The 22,500-nt window shown below is 41.4% G+C and overlaps 1 protein-coding gene across 1 annotated transcript in view; it reads right to left on the minus strand.

The window, feature by feature from the left end:
* Nucleotides 1–4,223: 4,223 nt before the first annotated feature.
* The window catches only part of LOC135115840 (glypican-5-like), a 247,395-nt gene continuing 229,118 nt past the window's right edge, over nt 4,224–22,500 (minus strand). Inside the window, exons 6-9 of the mRNA XM_064032844.1 lie at nt 19,930–20,143; nt 10,513–10,630; nt 8,080–8,331; nt 4,224–7,515 (exon numbers count right to left, since the gene is read on the minus strand). Coding sequence (XP_063888914.1) covers nt 7,471–7,515; nt 8,080–8,331; nt 10,513–10,630; nt 19,930–20,143 — 629 coding nt within the window. The 3' untranslated portion in view covers nt 4,224–7,470. The remainder of the gene's footprint in view (nt 7,516–8,079; nt 8,332–10,512; nt 10,631–19,929; nt 20,144–22,500) is intronic.

Genomic DNA, 22,500 nt, shown 5'->3' on the forward strand with positions numbered 1-22,500 from the left:
ATATATATATATATAGACACACACACACACACACACACACACACACACAGTAGGGTATGAGACAATGAACATGATTTGTTCCAATATAGCAATTCGTTATGGCAAATGTGTGTGATGGCGACTGAATAACCCTATGGGAAAATATTATTTGGTTCCAGGAAACCTGAAAATAATATATAAAAAAATTTTCACAATTAAAAAAAAAAAAAAAAAAAAAAAAAAAAAAAAAAAAAAAAAAAAAACTTGCACTAACTAAATTTGAGATAACACAACAAATATATACAGTACCCTCCCAAATTTTGCACCTAGTCCTAAATTTTTACCATCCTGAGTTTCATACTGCATTGACAAGCGTTGGTCACATTTACCTATTGTCAGCATCATGCCGTATACATACAGTAAACCCTGCCTAAGTCAGAACTCTCTCTCTCTCCTCTCTCTCTCCTCCTCTGTGAAAGTAAGTACAATCCTAAGGATTGCTAAATAGAATGAGTCTGATTGAGAATGAAAATGGAAATTATGTATAGAAGAGTGAGAAAAAATGAGAAACGATGAAGTGAAAGTGACATAAAATGAAAGAGGGGGGAGAGAGAGAGAGAGAGAGAGAGAGAGAGAGAGAGAGAGAGAGAGAGAGAGAGAGAGAGAGAGAGAGAGAGAGAGAGAGAGAGAGAGAGAGAGAGAGAGAGAGAGAGAGAGAGAGCAAGGTTTCACTCTGTTGTCCCTTATCTCTGACAGGTAAGGGGGAGGGGAGGTGACAGGGAGGGAGGTTAGAGAGAGAGAGAGAGAGAGAGAGAGAGAGAGAGAGAGAGAGAGAGAGAGAGAGAGAGAGAGAGAGAGAGAGAGAGAGAGAGAGAGAGAGAGAGAGAGAGAGAGAGAGAGAGAGAGAGAGAGAGAGAGAGAGAGAGAGAGAGAAGGAAGAGAAAGGAACAAGCGGTGGACAGGTGAGCAGCGGCTTGCATAGCTGCTGAGTTATTATTTTTATTAAAAATTCTGTGCTTGCACTAGTGGTGAGTTAATTATGCCAGTTTTGGTTATATTTTTCTGATTAAATTTTTATTATAAATCCAGTGCTTGCGCCAGTATTGAGTTTGTTATGCCAGTTTTGGTATGTAATTCTGATTAGATATTTATTAATATTTCTGTGTGCTATTGCAGTTGTACGTTATAATGACCATGTGTTGTTGTGTATCCTACTGTGTGTACATATATATATATATATATATATATATATATATATATATATATATATATATATATATATATATATATATATATATATATATATATATATATATATATATATATATATATATATATATATATATATATTATATGTAGAGTGGAACCTCGGTTCTCAAACTTAATTTGTTCCTGAATGCTGTTCAAAATCTGAAATGTTAAAAACTGAAACTATTTTCCCCCTTGGAAATCAATGTAAATTGGATTAATTTGTTCCCAGACACCAATCTACACTGTCTTAGCAGCTTATGACAGACACTCTCACAGCCAGGATGGCTGCTTCACAACATCTCCAGCTCACAAATTATTTATCCAGAAAGAATGTAATGAATGAACTTTGTGACACAGAACTCATCAGAAGATACTGTTTAGACTGATCTAGTGAGGGAAACCTTATAGAAGGATACAGAGAGGAACAACCCACTTAGTGCCAAAATAAAAGTGATCATCTCGGTGCTGGGCAAAGCTACTGGAAAAATGCAGTTGTGCAGTAATGATGGCGTTGGGGGTCATTGAGAGAGCCACAGGATTTGGGATTATTCTTGAGCACCGAAAACTTTGTTTACATTGAGGTTCTTCAATGGGATCACATTTAATTTATTTCAAAAAACTGAATTACTGTCTCCTCTGTGTCTCTCCTCCAAATATATAAAAACAAATTAGATATTTATAGAAACTATAAATTAGTAATAATGGCAGCTATTGGTATGTCTTTTAATATTTGAAATCCAGTAACTTTGTTCTAGAACTGAATCATGGTATCACAATCAAATCAATAGTGTATTCAAAAATTTGTTTGAAAACCGAATTTTTCGAAAAGGGAGGCGTTTGGTAACTGAAGTTCCACTGTATGTATATATATATATATATATATATATATATATATATATATATATATATATATATATATATATATATATATATATATATATATATATATATATATATAATACAAATATACATATTGAGTACTTATATAAACTCACTGTATACAAAATGTGATGATGTTACATGATATGAAGCATCTGGAATCACAACATTGTAGGCACCACTTTTTAAAATACAGAAAACAATGTTTAAAGGGTTTCAAATTTCTGCACAGGTGCAACATAAGTATGCATATGTTTGTTGCAATATGTTCAAAAACATATATATATTACTGTAATATCACTTAAAAGTTTTTATAACACACTAAACAAGTATATTAATGAAGGGAAACAATGGAGAAGAGGTTACTATGTGGAGTACTGTGTTTTCTTCGAAATATTATTACTATTCTTATAATATTGTCATTTTCTAGTGATTATGAAAATGTATTGAGAAGAATATCATTACTTTTGTTAACACAGTAAATTTTATTTATTTTTTAGTCTCAATAATAATAATAATAATAATAATAATAATAATAATAATAATAATAATAATAATAATAATAATAGTAATAATAATAATATGACTGGAAAACAATAGTTATGACCAAAATACTCCTTCCATTTGTCAGGCAAATACTTAGTCTACATTCCACTCACATTACACTTTCTTTTCCCTACAATGGAGGGGGTAGGTTTCTCTATTTTTCTCCTTATTCCCAAAGGATGTGCTCAGTTTCATTCATGGTGTGTAGAACACTTATAAAATATAAAAAGTTGGTTGTAAATACAGCAATGTTGTTTCCATTAAACCTGCAATGGTTAGCAACACTGCTACCACTGCTTCCTGCAAGCTGCTCCCAGATTGGTTGAAAGCAAGCAGTATTTCCTTTTACTCAGTAAATGTAGTCTAGATTTAGAAGGTATAAGTATATGACTCCCACTGACTGAACCACCATTAGCTGGCTGTGGGGGTGCATCAGACTAGTGCTGATGTGACTGGCTGGGAGGCAACCTGTGTGACTTCCATTTCTATGATTCAATGCCCCACCCAGGAAGAGTCTGACAGCTGCAAGAACCAGTGATCTATACCCTCAGTATAAGGAAAACAACCATACTGCTGGAATCACACAAACATAAAGCCACTTTAGTGAGGTACCTGGTACCATTTACTCGATTACCCCTGCGGTGATGCTTACGATACTGTGATTCTAGATGCCTCATATGATTCCTGTCACAGTGAAGTAAAAGATTACACAATCTTTTCAAAATTGTCTGGGACAGTGCCACTAGTGTCATCTTATCCTTCAATAAACTTGAGTGAGGAAGAAGCATGAAGGACTGAACAAATATAGGCATAGTGACATTTAGACTATTCATTGCAGTTTTCAGCTGGTCTGCCACCAGAATGCCATATCTTTAATGCTGGCTGACATATACTTTCATTTTGCAAGAATTCACTATTTGGCAATTTTATATACATTCCTCTACTTAAGATCTGGAATGTTAAAAATATAAATTATCCATGCTGTGATAAAAGTACAGATTCATATTACAATTTCCTTGTAGACCACTGTGTCACTTGAAAGTAAAACTTTAACTAACGATAAGTGTGGATACACATTCTCATGTAATGATCAATCTACCTATCTCTCTGACATCTTGCTCTCTCTGGGAACATCCGCCAATAGGGGATGACCATAGCCGAACAGCCTCCTCCCTTCTTGATTATTCAAGTGCTTGGCCTCTACTAACATCTCTTTCACAAATGTACTCCTTTACCATATCATTTATCCTCCAAGTAGCCTTCTTCTTCAATTACTACCCTCTACTTCACTCATATACGCTTTCTTTATATACCCTTTGCTCTTTATTCTTTCACTATGGAAATACAATCTCATTGTGTTTCTTTCCATTCATTCCTTCACTCCAATATTTGCACAGGTTCTCTCCTCTCTCATACACACTCTCATTGCTCTCATCCTCTCATCTTGTCGCTCCACATATCCCTTTCACATACCACACTTCAACAATATACACTCTTGATTGTTGGGACCTATTCCTCTATGACCAGTGGGGTTTCATATGTAAGTGGATGAGAAAGATAAGCAAATAGAAAATATAATGTGAGCAAGTAACACTCTTCTTTTATCTATGTATGAATTTTTCATAATCTGAAAAATAGCAGTCAAGTTGCAGAATCCCTATACCGAAAAAATACATTACAGCAGGCAGTAAGCTACACAGAGCCAGTGACAGGTTAAAAGAAAACTAACTTCACAGCTTAAAGTGTACAGGACTTTTCACTCTTTCACTATGACCTGTACTGAAGAATGGCTGTCTGACAAATGCAAAAGTATGAAAAAAAAAAAGTACAATAATAATAATAATAATAATAATAATAATAATAATAATAATAATAATAATAATAATAATAACAACAACAATAATAATCATAAAACAAAAAAAAAAAAAAATAAAACAATGTTTTCAGGTGCAAAGCTCTGCCACTGCTGCTGCAGACACCCCAGACAATGAATGAACGCTAGCTTCAACTATCAACATGAGGGGACTAAAAAATAAATCTTATGTACAATTCTCTCAAACAGAGCACACCTCCTTAGAAACTGACAAGTCAGTGCATGCCCACTTGCCCTCAGCAAGCTGCTGCACACAAGACTGGCATTTATACAGCCCTGGGCAACTGCTGTCCTCTTGGTCCAGGACTCTCCTATAGTGGCTAAATTAGCCAATGAACACAGACTAGCTGGGTAGTGTCAACATGGGTGCTGACTGGGCAGCAGCTACAGGTGGTGTAGCTCAATGGACCAACACAGAGGCATTTCAAGAGATGAGGTGAACCTTATGCACTTAATATATTGCTGGGAGATAGTGACATTGCTCCTGAAGGGCAGCGGACACCCCCACACACACACACATACACGCACATTCTGTAGATGTGTGGGGGGTGGCTGCTCAGGTCTATTGTTTATATACATATGTAATGAATACAGACTCCATCCATTCTCCATCATTTTGTTGTTAAATAGAGGACAGCCACACCCCCTGCCTCTTCTTCTATGGAGTTTCCTATATGAACTAGACTGAAGCCCACCAAGTCTATCACATCTTAGTTGTAATGCTTTCTGACTTGATTATATGACATTTTACATCTTAATAATTGTATATTAGTCATATAATCTCTTTGAAGAGTTCATAAATCTTTCAATTCGCTCAGAATGAAATATCTAATTAAAAAAATACATACATAATTTCATATGAAAGTAAATATTTCAGATAATAAAATGCCCCTTTCATTATATATACATTAAAAGAGAAATTTAAACACCTCAACAACAGCCACAGCACTTGTCATGACAAAAATGCTACAGACCATCATCATAATTACATTTAAAACAAATTAATTTGATTTACTCATATCATCAGACTGCAAATACCAGAGCTGTATATTATTCACTGGCCTCACATCCAGAATCATTCTTTAACTTTGAAAAATCCCAAAGATCAAGGAATATAAGACAGATCATGGTCATTACCACAAGATGAACAGATCTAATGCAAATAATGTACATTCTTAACATGCCTAGTATCTTCAAACATTCCCCTGTATTCTTACTGTATACATGTACTGTACATACTGGTTAGTGTTATAAAAAAGAAAAGAAAAAAAAAATGCATGTAGTACAATTTACAACTATGTTTTCTCAAAAAAATAAAAAAATAAAAAAATAAAATAAAAGAAAAAAAAAATCATGGCACCATTTATATATGTAACATATCAATTTATTTACAAGGTGATCATAGGAGCCCTAATATACCTATGTGAGATGCAGAATGCTCTCAAGATAAAAAGTGAAACCAAAGTACCCTACAGATCAACGTTTCTGGGAGAGATGTAAGTCTTAATCAAGCTTCCATTGAAAATACTTATGTTTGCAAGTGTTATGTAGATACATATAGTGATGATTAGAGAAATACTGTAGACCAACTTTTTTCAGAAGCATATAGGTCATTACACTATGAAAATTACACTTTTTATCTTATGCATCAATTTAAATTAACAAAATATATAATTATACAACAGCAGAATGGTTTCTTGGTTACATTCATTCATTTGACTATAGAAGGCCATGATGTCATAACATATCTACTCCAGGCCTTTGCACAACCAGTTTGCATAACCAAACCATTTACCTGGCAAACAATGGTAAAATACTACTGCAGCCACAACAACTTTCACAGGTCAGATATTCAGTAGAGTACATAATGAAATTTGTACATAACTCTTTCAGTATCAAAACCAGACAAAGAACAAATACCACTCTGAAAGGCAGCCTTAATGAGTCCCCTGAACCTTGATATTTCTTTGATACATCAGCATCAAGGAGTGGTGGGTGATCATCCCATCCCACAACCCCTGGGTCATCTTGGGGACTATGTAGATGCTGGGTGTGTGATGGCAACATACTGCAGTGAAGAGAGTGATGGAGGTGACTGCTACACACACACTTCCTGTGGTGGTGGGCTTGGTGGGTCCTCAGGGGTGGTATAGTGCTAATTTGTGTGTTGAGTGGCTAATGTTGATGCTGGGTGGGTGTGGCAAGCTGTGAAGTGTGTTACGTGTGTTATGTGTGTGTGTGTGTGTGTGTGTGTGTGTGTGTGTGTGTGTGTGTGTGTGTGTGTGTGTGTGTGTGTGTGTGTGTGAGAGTCTGTGTGCACCATAAATGACTGTGTGTGCTGTCACTTAGTACTATTCATCTAGGGTCTATATTTATATACATATATTTTTTTTTTTTATTTTATGGTTATACTTTCTTAAACTGTGACCAAAGAGAGACGTCCACCGGGAACGTATTTTCTGTGGTGATAAGAACTGGAATGTTCCAGGAGGGGGTGTTCCTTGGTCATAAACTATGGGGAAACTCATGTAAACTGTATAAAAAGGGGATAACATTAAATAGCAAGGACTTGTTAGTGTGTGTGTGTGTGTGTGTGTGTGTGTGTGTGTGTGTGTGTGTGTGTGTGTGTGTGTGTGTGTGTGTGTGAGAGAGAGAGAGAGAGAGAGAGAGAGAGAGAGAGAGAGAGAGAGAGAGAGAGAGAGAGAGAGAGAGAGAGAGAGAGAGAGAGAGAGAGAGAGAGAGAGAGAGAGAGAGAGAGAGAGAGAGAGAGAGAGAGAGAGAGAGAGAGAGAGAGAGAGAGAGAGAGAGAGAGAGAGAGAGAAGGATGCATGCTGCCTCTGCTAGGTAGGGAGATGTAGGTGGTGGGGGATGGTTGTGTCAGTCCTAGCGTTGGAGAGCGGCGCCGGCCACAGCCATCAGCATAACCATCAGTAAGCTGGCTCTTAGCTGTCCTGAGGAGGCGGTTGTCTCATGGGCTGGGACAGGAACTGAAAGAAAAGTGTGAGTCACGAACACATTCTTTTCTTTATGTATTGGAGATTGGCCAAGGGCAGAAATAAATAAGAAAAACCTGTTCATAATGGTGTTACCTAAGAGAGAGAGAGAGAGAGAGAGAGAGGAGAGAGAGAGAGAGAGAGAGAGAGAGAGAGAGAGAGAGAGAGAGAGAGAGAGAGGAGAGAGAGAGGAGAGAGAGAGAGAGAGAGAGAGAGAGAGAGAGAGAAACTAGTAACTACAAAAAACTTAAGTAGATGAGTCTGTTGGATATATTATGAGCAGGGTCTTGACAATACAGTGATTATATCCCTCACTAATGAATCAAGAGAACAATAATGATGACAGTGCAGAGGATATGAATTAATCAACATGAGAAGACTTTACACCTATTTACTGAGTGATAGTTCTTTAGTGCCCTTTATGAATTAGTATAGTCACTTTTGGACAACTCACTTCTTTTGTGAGACATAGGAATTGCATGTTTTGTTGCCTATACAAAATAATGCTGGGAGACTCATCAATAGCACATTAACTATTGGGCACGTGAAACTGCTTACCTCCTTTTGGCACAGATGGCTCATTGGGGAGCTGGTCTCCAGACCCGTAGCCCGAGAAGAAGAGTCATCATAGTAATTGTGATAATATTCATACTCATCATCGTCACTGGGACTGCCGCCTCTGTTGTGGGATTCAGCTGACATCTCCATCCCAGGCACGTCCACGCCTGACCCTGAGCCATCCATCTGTCCATGGTGGGTGCGGGCGGGGAGGTCTGACTTGAGCAGCCACGTGAGTGATGTCACCACCAGCTGTGTAGAGGGCAACCATCAGTCATACCACAACCAACCTGTTTCAGTCAGGTCACCAGCAGCCTACTTCAGTCACCCCATCAGCAGCCTACTTCAGTCACCCTACCACCAGCCTAATTCAGTCACCCTACCAGCAGTCTACTTCAGTTATCCCCACAGCAGCCTAATTCAGTCACTCTACCAGCAGTCTACTTCAGTCATCCCATCAGCAGCCTACTTCAGTCATCCCACCAGCAACCTACTTCAGGTCATCCTACCAGGCAACCTACTTCAGTCATTCCATCAGCAGTCTACTTCAGTCCACCCTACCACCAGCCTACTTCAGTCATTCCATCAGCAGTCTACTTCAGTCACCCTACCACCAGCCTACTTCAGTCACCCTACCAGCAGTCTACTTCAGTTATCCCACCAGCAGCCCTACTTCAGTCACCCTACCACCAGCCTACTTCAGTCGTTCCATCAGCAGTCTACTCCAGTCACCCTACCACCAGCCTACTTCAGTCACCCTGTCAGCAGCCTACTTCAGTCATCCCAGCCCCAGCCTATTTTTTCTCACTTCTCCACCAGCGTACTGTACTTCAGTCCCACTAAAATGATGGTTATCTATCTATCTTTATATTCGTAGATATATAAATATATATTAGATAGATATATAAAAATATATATTATACGATTTTTTAGGGGGTGAAGAAAGTCTTGGTTCAAAGAATTTATATGTTGTAATGAGAGAGAGAGAGAGAGAGAGAGGAGAGAAGAGAGAGAGAGAGAGAGAGAGAGAGAGAGAGAGAGAGAGAGAGGAGAGAGAGAGAGAGAGAGAGCAGTCAACTATAATCCTACCATTTCGACTTTTCCACTCACTGTACTTCGTCCTCTCTCTCTCTCTCTCTCTCTCTCTCTGAGCAGGAAAAAAAAAAGTATAAGGTTTTACCCACGAAGTCAGTGCCACACCGGGGTCCAGTAAAACCAGCTGGGCGCGTGTGGGTGTGTGGAATGTGAGAGTGATGGGAACCAAGGGTGTGTGGGAATGACGTGTGGCTAATTTCACTGTGCATTAACACTACTTTTTCCCTCTCCCTCCTACACTTGTATAGTTCTTGCTCTTGTTCGTTTCCTCATCCTTCTCCTAATTATTTTCTTCCTCCTCATCTTCTTGTTTATCTTCGTCTTCATTGCCATTATCATCTGGTTTATATTCATCCGCCTCCTCTAGTTCCTTCTTCCTCTTCATCACAGCAATGGTGGTGGTGATTGTGGTAAAAGCAGCAGCAGCAGCAGCAACAGTAGTAGTTGTATGATGCCCTCCCATTCTCCTATCCCCGCTATATTAGTATTGGATGTGAGGCTCTTTTTATCCTAAGTGCCTGTTGTTCTCTATAGTAATATTAAAGAGAAAGTAAACATTACAAGACAGATCCCTAAAAACAAATGCAGCATACTCATGTGGGTGGAAAAATGAATTATCTGTAGATATAAATGCAAACTTTCCCTGAAAATAAAGACTACGAGTAATACACAAATACCATATATAAACTTGAAATTAATATAACTAATACAGGACGGACACATAAAACTTACAGAATAATATCACACGAACATAGATAACTAACGAAAAAAAATAGAAATAAAGAAATAAAACACACACACACACACACACACAGATAGGAGGCCCGCGTTTGAATCCTGGCCGCGGCGAGGCAAATGGGCGAGCCTCATAATGTGTAGCCCCTGTTCACCTAGCAGCAAGTAGATACGGGATGTAACCCAAGGGGTTGTGACCTCGCTGTCCCGGTGTGTGGTGTATAAGTGGTCTCAGTCCTACCCAAAGATCGGTCACTATGAGCTCTGAGCTCTTTCCGTAGGGGTAACGGCTAGCTGGGTGACCAGCAGACGACCGTAGATGAATCACACACACACACACACAAAAACACACACACACACGGACACAAACACCTCAAAATATAATAATCATATCCACCAACACACCAAAACTTTGCAATACACTCAGACCCAAGAAACGTATTATAAAACAACATAAATACCTTAAAAAAGAAGAGAGAGAGAGAGAGAGAGAGAGAGAGAGAGAGAGAGAGAGAGAGAGAGAGCACCATCACCAACAACAAAATATACGTACAATGTAAAGCAAATATAACAGTCAGAAACAGTGAGGATACGGATACTGACCCTGCGGACGGCTCTTAGCTTCTCGATGAGTGAGTAAACAGAGGTGTCGGGTCCTTCAAGCCGGACCTCAGGATTGTACTTCTGGGCGTGGATTCCAACACCTGCAGCGGTCTTAGTGTACCCTGGAGGAAGCAATACAGAAGTATTACTGACGTCCTAATTCTACCTGTACTTTTTTTTTCTTTTCTTTCAGGCATCAGTGCGTCTTTCCCTCTATGTTAAGTAAAGTGTATGAAGTTTCTTTTTCCTTTAAGTGTAGTAAGTGTAGTGGTGTATGATTCTCTCTCTCTCTCTCTCTCTCTCTCTCTCTCTCTCTCTCTCTCTCTCTCTCTCTCTCTCTCTCTCTTTCAGTAGTTTTTCCCTTTAACACAATAATGCAAAATGTGCAAGTGTGTGTTGAACAAATACCATTTTACATGCTGCCGAGGACTTCTTAGTGGGAGTTACTGCACGTGTTCGAGAGAGAGAGAGAGAGAGAGAGAGAGAGAGAGAGAGACGAGAGAGAGAGAGAGAGAGAGAGAGAGAGAGAGAGAGAGAGAGAGAGAGAGAGAGAGAGAGAGAGAGAGAGAGAGAGAGAGAGAGAGAGAGAGAGAGAGAGAGAGAGATTTTGTTCCATCGTGGCAAAATTTCGTGAGTTTTCGTGTGACCTTCCTCCCTCTCAGATTATCTTTCGAGGACGACAATGAGTTTTCTGTGGAATCCGATTGCTTTGCTTCTCCTCCTTCTTTTCTCCTTCTCTTTCTCCTCTTCCTCATCTCTGGTAAGGTGGGTTAACTCTTTTCAGACTCCGTGTAGAGACTTTTAACTCGACCAGAGATAGAGGAGGAGGAGGAGGAGGAGGAGGAGGAGGAGGAGGAGGAGGAGGTAGGAAGAGGAGGACAATAGTGTAAGTCTGTGAAGCGCCTAAGGTCACATCAGCCAGTGTGTGTGTGTGTGTGTGTGTGTGTGTGTGTGTGTGTGTGTGTGTGTGTGTGTGTGTGTGACAACAAAGTCAACTATGTATATCAAATTCAGTTACGATTTAATAACATCAACAGAAGCAACAGCACCAACAACACATAATACATAATCTCTCTCTCTCTCTCTCTCTCTCTCTCTCTCTCTCCTCTCTCTCTCTCTCTCTCTTACATCCAGTCCAGCACTAGTTCCTCCTCATCAATCAAAACCCTATTTAGTTTTTCATCCTCTTCTTCCCACCACCACCTCCTCTACTCTTCCTCCCTTTTTTTTTGCGTTTTCCCTGTTCTCACTCTCCTCCTCCAAGTCTTCCTACTCCTTTTCATTTCTTTTTTCCCCTTCATTTCTCATTTTCATCCCCCTCTTCCTCGTCTTGGGCTATTTTTGCTCGTTTCTTACTTCACGTTCTCTTTTTTTCCAAGATCTTCTACTCCTTACACTCTCTAATTTCCTTCCTTTCTCGTTCCGCATCTTCACGTCTTTCTACTCCTTGAACTCTTTAATTTCCTTCCTTTCTCTTATAGTTATTTTTTTTTCACGCCTTTTTAATTCTCGTATTCCCTTGTTTTCCTTCACTTTCATTCTCTTTCTTTCTCCCGACTTTTCTACTTCTTGGATTTCTTGTTTTCTCGTCCCCCTCCCCGTTCTCTCTCTCTCTGTATTTCCATTTCCCGTTTTGCACTGAGGCTGTCGCTTTAAGGATTTTTGTTTCTGGCAATACGCATCCCGGCATAAACTTCGTCGTGTGTCTTCGCCAGGCCGTGAGGCGTTAGCTAAATGGCCACTGCAAGAGAGAGAGAGAGAGAGAGAGAGAGAGAGAGAGAAGAGAGAGAGAGAGAGAGAGAGAGAGAGAGAGAGAGAGAGAGAGAGAGAGAGAGAGAGAGAGGAGAGAGAGAGAGAGAGAGAGAGAGAGAGAGAGAGAGAGAGGAGAGAGAGAGAGAGAGAGAGAGTTCCTTATTACTCTCCAGTCGGCCCTTGACCTAAGAGGCTTCGCTGGTTAACACAAGCACGCTGCAGTTTTTTTTTCTTCTTTTTTTTTTTTTTTTTAGTTTTTGGAGGCCAGTTGTTCCTTTGTTTGTCTGTCTGTTCGTTTGTTTGTCCAGCTCTCTATTTATCTGTCTGTCCGTCTGTCTATCTGTTCGTTTGTTTGTCAGGCTGTCTATTTATCTGTCTGTCTGTCTGTTTGTTTGTTTGTCCAGCTGTCTATTCATCTGTCAGTCTGTCTGTTTGTTTGTCCAGCTGTCTATTCATCTGTCTGTCTGTCTGTCTGTCCGGCTGTCGATTCATCTGTCTGTCTGTTTGCTTATTTTTCCGGCTCTCTGTTTATCTGTCTGTCTGCCTGTTCATTTGTTTGTCTGGCTCTCTAATCATCTGTCTGTCCTTCTGCCGGTTTGTTTGTCCAGCTCGCTATTTGTCTGTCTGTCTGTCTGTCTGTCTACCTGTTCGTTTGTTTGTCCGGCTCTCTGTTTATATTTTGTATGTCTGGACGCCTGTCTGTCTGGCTCTCTGTTTATTTTGTATGTCTGGACGCCTGTCCTGTCTATCTAGTTGGCTGTCTCAGTCCGCCATTCGTAATTACCGCATAGCAACAAGTCCTATTAATGAAGTAATTACACACATAAGTCAAGTAATTAAAATGATGTTTTGATGCTACCAATCTCCTCATTTTTGACTGCAAGTACGGGCACGCATGCACGCACGCAAGCAGGCAGGCAAGCGCACGCGCACACACACACACACACACACACACACACACACACAAAACACACAACAGCAACAACAACAATAATGATAATAATAAGAGTAATAATAATAATAATAATGATAATAATAATAATAATAATAATAATAATAATAATAATAATAATAATAATAATAATAATAATAATAATAATAAAACTGATAATGACTATAACTTATTAAACGCGAGTTGACATAACCGTAGAGTTTCACACCGCGATAAGAATGAGGGGAGATAAGGAGTGAGGGGAGGAGAGAACAGAAGAAACAAGGATGAGTGAGAAGGAAAGAGGAAAAGGAGGATGGGGGAAATGAGAAGAAAAGGGAAAGGGAGGCAAAGGAGAATCAGAAGAAAATCAGAAGAGAAGAGAGAAGAGAGGAGAGAGAGGGGAAGGTGAAGAATGGCGACACGAGGATGAGGGGAAGATGAGGGAAGAGTTTGAGGATAAAGTAGGAAATATGCATCGAGTTCATTTACTTTTACAACAAACACATCCACACTTCTTACACTATATCCTTTGGTCTGATAGGGCGTCAAGGATTCTCTCTCTCTCTCTCTCTCTCTCTCTCTCTCTCTCTCTCTCTCTCTCTCTCTCTCTCTCTCTCTCCCCTTGGCCGAGTTCAGCTTTACACTTCTTTTCACATTAGATTTTATTACACCGTGTTCTCCTGCCTCTTTTCTTTGTTTTCTTTTTAAATGCATTTTATTTTTCGCTTTTATGGACACAAGGCTAAACGCTCTTGCTTCCCAGGTAGTGGAGACCTTGCACGCGTGTTTTTTCTTATTCCTGTGAGGAAGTGTAATGGTTTCTCAGTTTCGAGAAATTAATTTAGGGTCTTGAATGTAGAAGAAAACGCATTTAACAGTACAAGCCGTGAAAATATTAATTAGAAAGGTAACTGACAACGGCATAATCCACGGTTACATAAAGATCAGTCACACTATTTTCGGATGGGCTAAGACTGGTTACCACAGGTTAGATTAGTCTGTTAGGTTTTGTAATTTAATCTACATGTAATCTTATATTTAACTTAACACACCCAAAAGTAACTGGAGTGATTGATTTTATGTAATACAATAATGTTATTAAAATTATGTTTCTTAATTACACGGATTGTGAAAATCGACTAAAACAAGCACGTTGAAAATAACACCACGAACACAAAATGAGCCCAACCGACATCTTGGTCTTAATCTTCAGTGAAAAGATAAGAGTAACAAAATGAACACAAAACACCTTCCCCACAGAATGAGGAAAATGGCTCAGGTGTTGCAGAGGCTCTTTCACAGAATATCCAATACCGCCCCCTCCGAACACTCTCTCTCTCTCTCTCTCTCTCTCTCTCTCTCTCTCTCTCTCTCTCTGACGGACGATGATTGCACTCCTGTGACACGAAACAGTAACTCTTCCTTCCCTCTTCCTCTATTGCTGTTCAATAATTAACACGTGTCTTAACTGCTTCTGATATGCCACACGCAGCTGCCGGACACACACACACACACACACACACACACACACACACACACACACACACACACACACACACAGACACACACATTCTTTCATTAATATTTGCACTCATTTGAATGTTTTTGGTTATAATCAACAGTTTTATCGCCCTATTTATCCTCTTCCCTCTTACATTCTTCTCTACTCGTATGTCTCTTCCTCCTCCTCCCCCATCCAAAAAACAAAAACAAAACAAAACACCCCACACGCGCACCACCACCATCACGACCACCACACGCCACTCTCCATCCTTTCTCACGCAGACCAGGTTGTGTGCATTCCCCTGGCGCCTCCCCATGGCCGCCCCTTGTCCAATCTTTATCAACGGACTTAAGGCTTTTCTTTGGCTGTGGCAGGGCCGAGAGGGCGAAGAGTGTGGAGCAGAAAGGATGATTCAGGGACGGCACAGTTTTAATAGTTTTCGCATCACCTTGTACTGCGTCCCGACTATTTCTATTGTAACGTCTATACACATCTCTTAAGTGGCTGTTATCCTTCTCGCCATTGTGTATTGTGTTGTTGGTTTATTGTTGAACTAAACTGACTTTTGTACGCTTGGAAGGTCGTCGTTTTGAACTCTTAGCTTCGTCCTACTTTCTTCCTTGTGTGCGTGTCTGTGTCTCTGTCTGTCTCTCTCTCTCTCTCTCTCTCTCTCTCTCTCTCTCTCTCTCTCTCTCTCTCTCTCTCTCTCTCTGTGTGTGTGTGTGTGTGTGTGTGTGTGTGTGTGTGTGTGTGTGTGTGTGTGTCGCAAGAAGTTTTATGGCTACTTTGTGGAATGAAGAACGCCCTTGATAACTTACGAGAGGAGTGCTTTTCCCTCTTGTGAACATGTATGCTTTGCTCATGGGTTGATTGGTGTGTGTGTGTGTGTGTGTGTGTGTGTGTGTGTGTGTGTGTGTGTGTGTGTGTGTGTGTGTGTGTGTGTGTGTGTGTGTGTGTGTGTGTGTGTGTGTGTGTGCATTTCGCTATGCATGAATATTTTAAAATTTGCTTTGGAATTTATTTTGTTACCATTTTCCTTTTCTTAATTCTGCTTATTCTCTCTCTCTCTCTCTCTCTCTCTCTCTCTCTCTCTCTCTCTCTCTCTCTCTCTCTCTCTCTCTCTCTCTCTCCAGCCTGACCTGTCCTCGCCCATGCATTCCATCCTTCTGGTCTGACCTGCTCTACCCTCAAGCATTCGAAGCGTCCCTGGTATTTTAATCGATGCAATGATATACTACCACTCTAGTCCTTAAGAAAAAAAGAAAAAAAAAAAGTTGGGATAAAGTTACCCTTTGTTTAAGAGAAAAGAACTGGTCTATCTTTAATTGTTTTCTAGGATATTGGTTACTCTCTCTCTCTCTCTCTCTCTCTCTCTCTCTCTCTCTCTCTCTCTCTCTCTCTCTCTCTCTCTCTCTCTCCCCCTCTCCCTCTAGGTGATGGCCTACCTGCCGCCCGTCACTACGCCGAGTCCAATTAGCGCACCTGAGAGCCGTCCCTTCACCTGCTTCCTTCCACTCACCTGTCCCTTCCCACCACCTGCCAAACTGACACATCCAGGGCTCGTGAAGTGGGCCAAAAATTCTCTCTCTCTCTCTCTCTCTCTCTCTCTCTCTCTCTCTCTCTCTCTCTCTCTCTCTCTCTCTCTCTCTCTCTCTCTCTCTCTCTCTCTCTATCTATCTATCTATCTATCTATCTATTAAGAACGAACGACGAGTTATTTTAAGCAAAGTCAAGTACCATTTACATGTTTGTGTTGAATTTTTTAGTACAGAGTTTGAAAGGATCTAATTTGGTCTTACGTCAGTCTGATGGTCTGATGCACAAACGCTGAACATTTCCAAATATTCACTTAATAATTCAGGAACATAAACAGCTACGTAATTACACAAGACCATGAAAATTTGGTTCTTACTCGTACATGTGTTTCTCTCATCGTCACTTCTATTTATTCCTGTTATAGTCTCCCTCGCTTTCTTACGGTCTTCAAGGGGACAGTCAATGGTCAAGAGACGAGAAACACGTCACACTGCCAATATACTTAGTGCTTGCCTCAGTCTTCAGTCCTGTGATCTTAGAGTCTATCATTTGTCAAGGTCTGTAAGATCGCCAAGAGATACCAGGGCGTGGACTGAAGGAAAACGTGAAACAGTGGAAGTATAAGCAGGTTACTCGACTACTTTGACTGTATTAACCTGCGACACCTCGGATTTCTGGCTGCTTAACCTTCACCTAAATTAGTGACTCTGGATTCGAATTCGGGCGTGATAGACCATGGATAACCTAATTACATGTTCCTCCCTTTACACACCTGTCGATAGCTACTAGTGGATGAACCTACCTCTCTGGCGTGGGGTTCTTAGGCAGGGTAAGTCAAAGGAGTACAGGAGTGATGCTATACTGTACACAATGTTTCAGATAGAGCAGCATCAGCCAACTACTAACTCCACCTATCACTTCCTTACTTCTTGATGTATATGGATTGGTAAACTGCTTTCTATTAAGAGCAGTTAGTTTGTCCATATATCAATTTCTCCTCGGCTTATAGACATGAAATTCACTGGACTCTGACAATTCTAGTAGAGCCAACTGTACTTAACCAAAACAAGAATAGAAATATAAATCTTCTTTTTTCCTTTTATTTAGAAATACTTTAGTCAGTGTATGCTTAAGAGTGAAAGACACGGAGAAGAGCACTGAGACAAGGTGTAGCTAATCATGTACTACGTCACACCTGCACTTTTTTTCTACCTGTGTTTTTGGGAATTACTTTTTATACCTTGATTCCTTCCACCAGTGACCTTCATTATAACAATTTCCTATCTCCCTTCCTTTATCCCCCTCCCCTCCCCTCCCCTCTCTTTCCTTCAAGTGCTTCCCCTTCTCTTCTCTCTCCATTTCCTCCTGTCATTTTTCTTTAGTGTGTAGATAAATTTTCTATCCATTCTATCCTCCCCTCTCCCTTTTTCTTTCAAGTACTTCCCCTTCTCTTCTTTCTCTATTTCCTTCCGCCATTTTTTCTTTAGAGTGTAGATCAGCTTTCTATGTATTCTCTCTCTCTCTCTCTCTGCCTCCTTCAAGCACTTTCTCCCCTTCTTGCCTCCCCACTTCCTCCCGTCAGTTGATGGATGATCCACGGAACAGAATACAACCTCGTCCACTGCGTCGGCTTCCATTAAAACTTTCCTCACGCTAATACTTCTCCATCCACCTCTCGTCTCTCCAGGTACACACACACACACACACACACACACACACACACACACACACACACACACTCTCTCTCTCTCTCTCTCTCTCTCTCTCTCTCTCTCTCTCTCTCTCTCTCTCTCTCTCTCTCTGCTTTCCATCTCTCCTATTTCTCCAGGCGCTCTTCTCTCCTCCCTCCTCTCCTCCTTACATGGGTGAGTTCTTTCACGACAGCCTCTCTTCTCTCCTCCTCCTCTTCCACCTCCACTTTTCTTTCCTTCCTTTTCCCTCCATCTCGCACGCAAACTCCTACTTTTTCCTCTTAGTGGGATGGAGGAAAAGACGCGAGAGGGGAAGAAATGGCTTAGGAGGAGGAGGAGGAGGAGGAGGAGGAGGAGGAGGAGGAGGAGGAGGAGGAGGAGGAGGAGGAGGAGGAAATAAGCCGATAAGTAAATAATGACTGATACCAAAGACTCTCTCTCTCTCTCTCTCTCTCTCTCTCTCTCTCTCTCTCTCTCTCTCTCTCTCTCTCTCTCTCTCTCTCTCTCTCTCTCTCTCTCTCTCTCTCTCTCATCAGGAATAACAAGGTCAGATCAAATGATACTAACACATTTTCAAGGTTAGTAAATTCTCTTAAATAAGACATGCTTCTCTTGACCTCCCTCCTTTCCTCCTCCTCCTCCTCCTCCTCCTCCTCCTCCTCCTCCTCCTCCTCCTCAAGCAGGTCACGTAAGCAATAGTGTTCTCATCTAGATTTATTGCCGGATATAAATAAGAGATGGAATGGGTGGGAAAAAGTGCGCAATTATGTAGGTGTTGGGGATTGGTGGTGGAGGGAACGTCCACCCGTCTGTCTGTCTCTGTGTGTCTGTCTGTCTCTCTCGCTCTCTCTGGTCCAAATGCATACATGATTGATGTGGTGCAAGCTGATGGGTTTTAGGTCTCTGTATATAGACATGCGATACACAGCCCTACACAGCAGCTTGTCCTCCCTCTCTCTCTCTCTCTCTCTCTCTCTCTCTCTCTCTCTCTCTCTCTCTCTCTCTCTCTCTCTCTCTGTGTGTGTGTGTGTGTGTGTGTGTGTGTGTGTGTGTGTGTGTGTGTGTGTGTGTGTGTGTGTGTGTGTGTGTGTGTGTGCGTGTGTGTTACGACTTTCAGGTCTCGTGATGACAGGATTTGTTTGCACGGCTCACTGCTTCGCCACTGTGTAATGGTGTACAAAGAGATGGAGAGAGCTTACTCACACACTCACACACTCACACACTCCCACCCACCCACTCACACCCACCCACACACACACACACACACACACACACACATTCACCAACCCGCTCCCACACCCACCTACAATGAAGATGTTCCTGGAAACTGAACAGAATATTTAACCCTTTCACTGCTATTTGGCCCATATTTTCTTAATTACCAACCACTCTGAGACATCTTATTTTGCTCCAAATCCATCTCCAAATATTGTATTGGCTAGAAATTGCAAAATGTATTCTTTTTTTTGTCCCTTCTTTCTTCCAGGTGTTTAAAAAGATCCCATGACTTCCTTTTTAGTGTTGTGAATTGTTGTATATCGCAGTGAAAGGTTTAAAGATATAATAAAAAAAATTGTTATGAAACAGAATATTAGATCACTGGAACAGACTAAATAATCACGTTGTTAGTGCCGAGTCAATAGAGAGCTTTAATAAACTGGATCAATTTACGGCCAGGGATGGTGGGTGGGTATGTAGTGTCTTTTATTTGCTTTACACAGGGACTGCCACGTCTAGGCCTACTGGCTTGTTGCAGCTTCCCTTATGGTTTTATGTTCTTACACTCTAGGACGTGGAAAAAGAAAAAGAAAAAAAAAAAACTGACACACACCTACCCACCTATACATACCCACACAAGCACCTACCCACCTGCACAATACCCACACAGACACACACACCTACCCACATATAAAATGCACACACACACACATCCACCCATCCACTCACCAACGCCCACTAATATACACTCCCACATCTACACCCACACACACCCACACACTTACGGAGCCACGCGAACGCCATTCCAGCAATTCTTGTCGTGGGCGTGTAAATTCCTACAGTGGGTCTCTGGCAATGTCGTCCACCAGAACCGTGCTGCATCCACCGCGCCCGCAGCCCCCGCCACGCTCTCCAGTATACGCCTGCTGGCACGCTCCTCCCGCTCCAGCTCCTCCTTCAAGTTTTCGTCCTGCTCCTGTCTCTCCGCGTCCTCCTCTGCGAAGAAAAGAAAGGTGTGTTTAAAAGATTGCACGCTTTTTTTATTTTTTTTTTCTAATTTGTAATATCAGAAGAAGAAGAAGAAGAAGAAGAAGAAGAAGAAGAAGAAGAAGAAGAAGAAGAAGAAGAAGAAGAAGAAGAAGAAGAAGAAGAAGAAGAAGAAGAAGAAGAAGAAGAAGAAGAAGAACAACAACAACAACAACAACAACAACAACAACAACAACAACAACAATAACACTACTACTACAACTACTACTACTACTACTACTACTATTACTACTACTACCACCACCACCACCACCATCACTACTACAACTACTACTACTATTACTACTACTACTACTACTACTACTACTACTACTACTACTACTACTACTACTCCTACCACCACCACTACTAATCATTAAAAATAAAAAGTAACACAGTCTAGTATAATACAAGTTCGGACCAAGTTTGAATCAAAAGGAAGCGAAATAGTTTTTGTTTTCACTTCCAAGAAAGAAGCCGCACACAGTCTCCACTCCACACACACACAAACACACACACACACACACACCAAAATGACAGCAAGAAATCCCATCATTCAAAATGTGGAGAGTACGAGAAATAAAAACTTCCTCGTATTTTATAGTAGATAATTTCAAGTTTGTAAGATCTTGAGTTCGAAATAATCTGTTAAAAAAAAATATATATTAGACGAAAGACTCGAACAACGTCCATCCAGCATCAATCTTTTATTCATTACATCCTCAAAGTCAAAAAGAAAATAATTATCACTATTTATCAACATTTAATTACCTCGCCAGTCAGTTCTCTCTCTCCATCCCTGTCAGACACACACACACACACACACACACACACACACACACACACACACACACACACACACACACACACACAGTAGCCCCTCAGTCACCACCTACGTAACATAATTTACAGACAGATAATTTTTCTCCTTCACTAACTTCCTCGATATATATTCATTTGTCCTCCCTCTCTGTCTCCCTCCTTCACTTACTTTGCATTCTTCTTCATTCTTCTTACATTTTTTACACGCGCCATTCTGTCCGTGCCACGTCCGCACACCCATTTGTCTGTCTAAATACACCCACACACACAGGTTGAACTGACACACGTACACACACCATGTCCACACCCAATACCACGCTTGCATACCTCCTTGCCAGACATACACACACAGCCCTACACCTTACAGTCATGGTAAAAAGTCGTGTATCCTGCGTTTTCTTCCACTGTTCTTTATTCTTTCCAATTCTTAAGCCCTCCAATGTGGTGACAGTTTCCTTGTAAAACCTGGAAACAGTCTCAGTTCATCGGAGGAGTTAAGGCAGTGGGAAGACTCTGAGCACAGTGGAAGCGAGGCGTGGTATTCAACTTGTAGCCATGACTGTACACTCCGCTCTCATCGATGCCCTGGTCACTGCCCCACGAAGGTCACCTCTACTGGGGTGTTTAACTCATCTTCATCAGCAGACGAGACGAGTGGCTGGGAGAGGAGGCAAAGGCAGTTGTCTGGAGAGGGGGAAAAGAGGCAAGGGTGCTGTCTGGGAGGAGAGGGGAGGAGAGGGGTGATGATTAGTCAGGGAGTGGGAAGGGGACGGGGTTGTGATGACTGTGAAGGGGGAGGTGTTGAGGGGATGGGGTGATGATTATGTGAGGGAAGGGAGGTAGACTGGGGACGGGAGTGGGCTTGAGGAGACCGTGATGATTATGAGGGGAGGTTAGGGGCAGGGAAGGAGGGAAGGAGGGGAGGGGATGAGAGGGCAGGGGAGTAAGGGCATTACCTCTGCTTCATAAAAAGTGCCCCAACAGGTGGAGGACGAGCTTACAGTAGTGCCAAAGCTCCTGACACACACACACACACACACACACACACACACACACACACACACACACACACACACACACACACACACACACACAGACACACACACACACACGGACCTCCACATCTATATTTAGTCATACATACGCGAAGACTTAGGCATACTAAAAAGCAGCTGCGCACACACACACACACACACACACACACACACACACACACACACACACACACACAATACGAGTAACAGGCATTTGCGGAGAGAGAGAGAGAGAGAGAGAGAGAGAGAGAGAGAGAGAGAGAGAGAGAGAGAGAGAGAGAGAGAGAGAGAGAGAGAGAGAGAGAGAGAGAGAGAATGTAACCTGCTTCTCATCACGCAATTCGCCAATCGCAATAACAAGCACGTCCACGGTTATCCAGGCATCCCTAATCACCCTGAACCAATCACCCTGAACCGTCGGACCTTGTTTGACCCTCAACGACCCGTCAAAACGGTATAATTGGCGCATCT

The sequence above is a fragment of the Scylla paramamosain genome, chromosome 30 (assembly GCF_035594125.1).
Source record: "Scylla paramamosain isolate STU-SP2022 chromosome 30, ASM3559412v1, whole genome shotgun sequence".
NCBI lineage: Eukaryota > Metazoa > Arthropoda > Malacostraca > Decapoda > Portunidae > Scylla > Scylla paramamosain.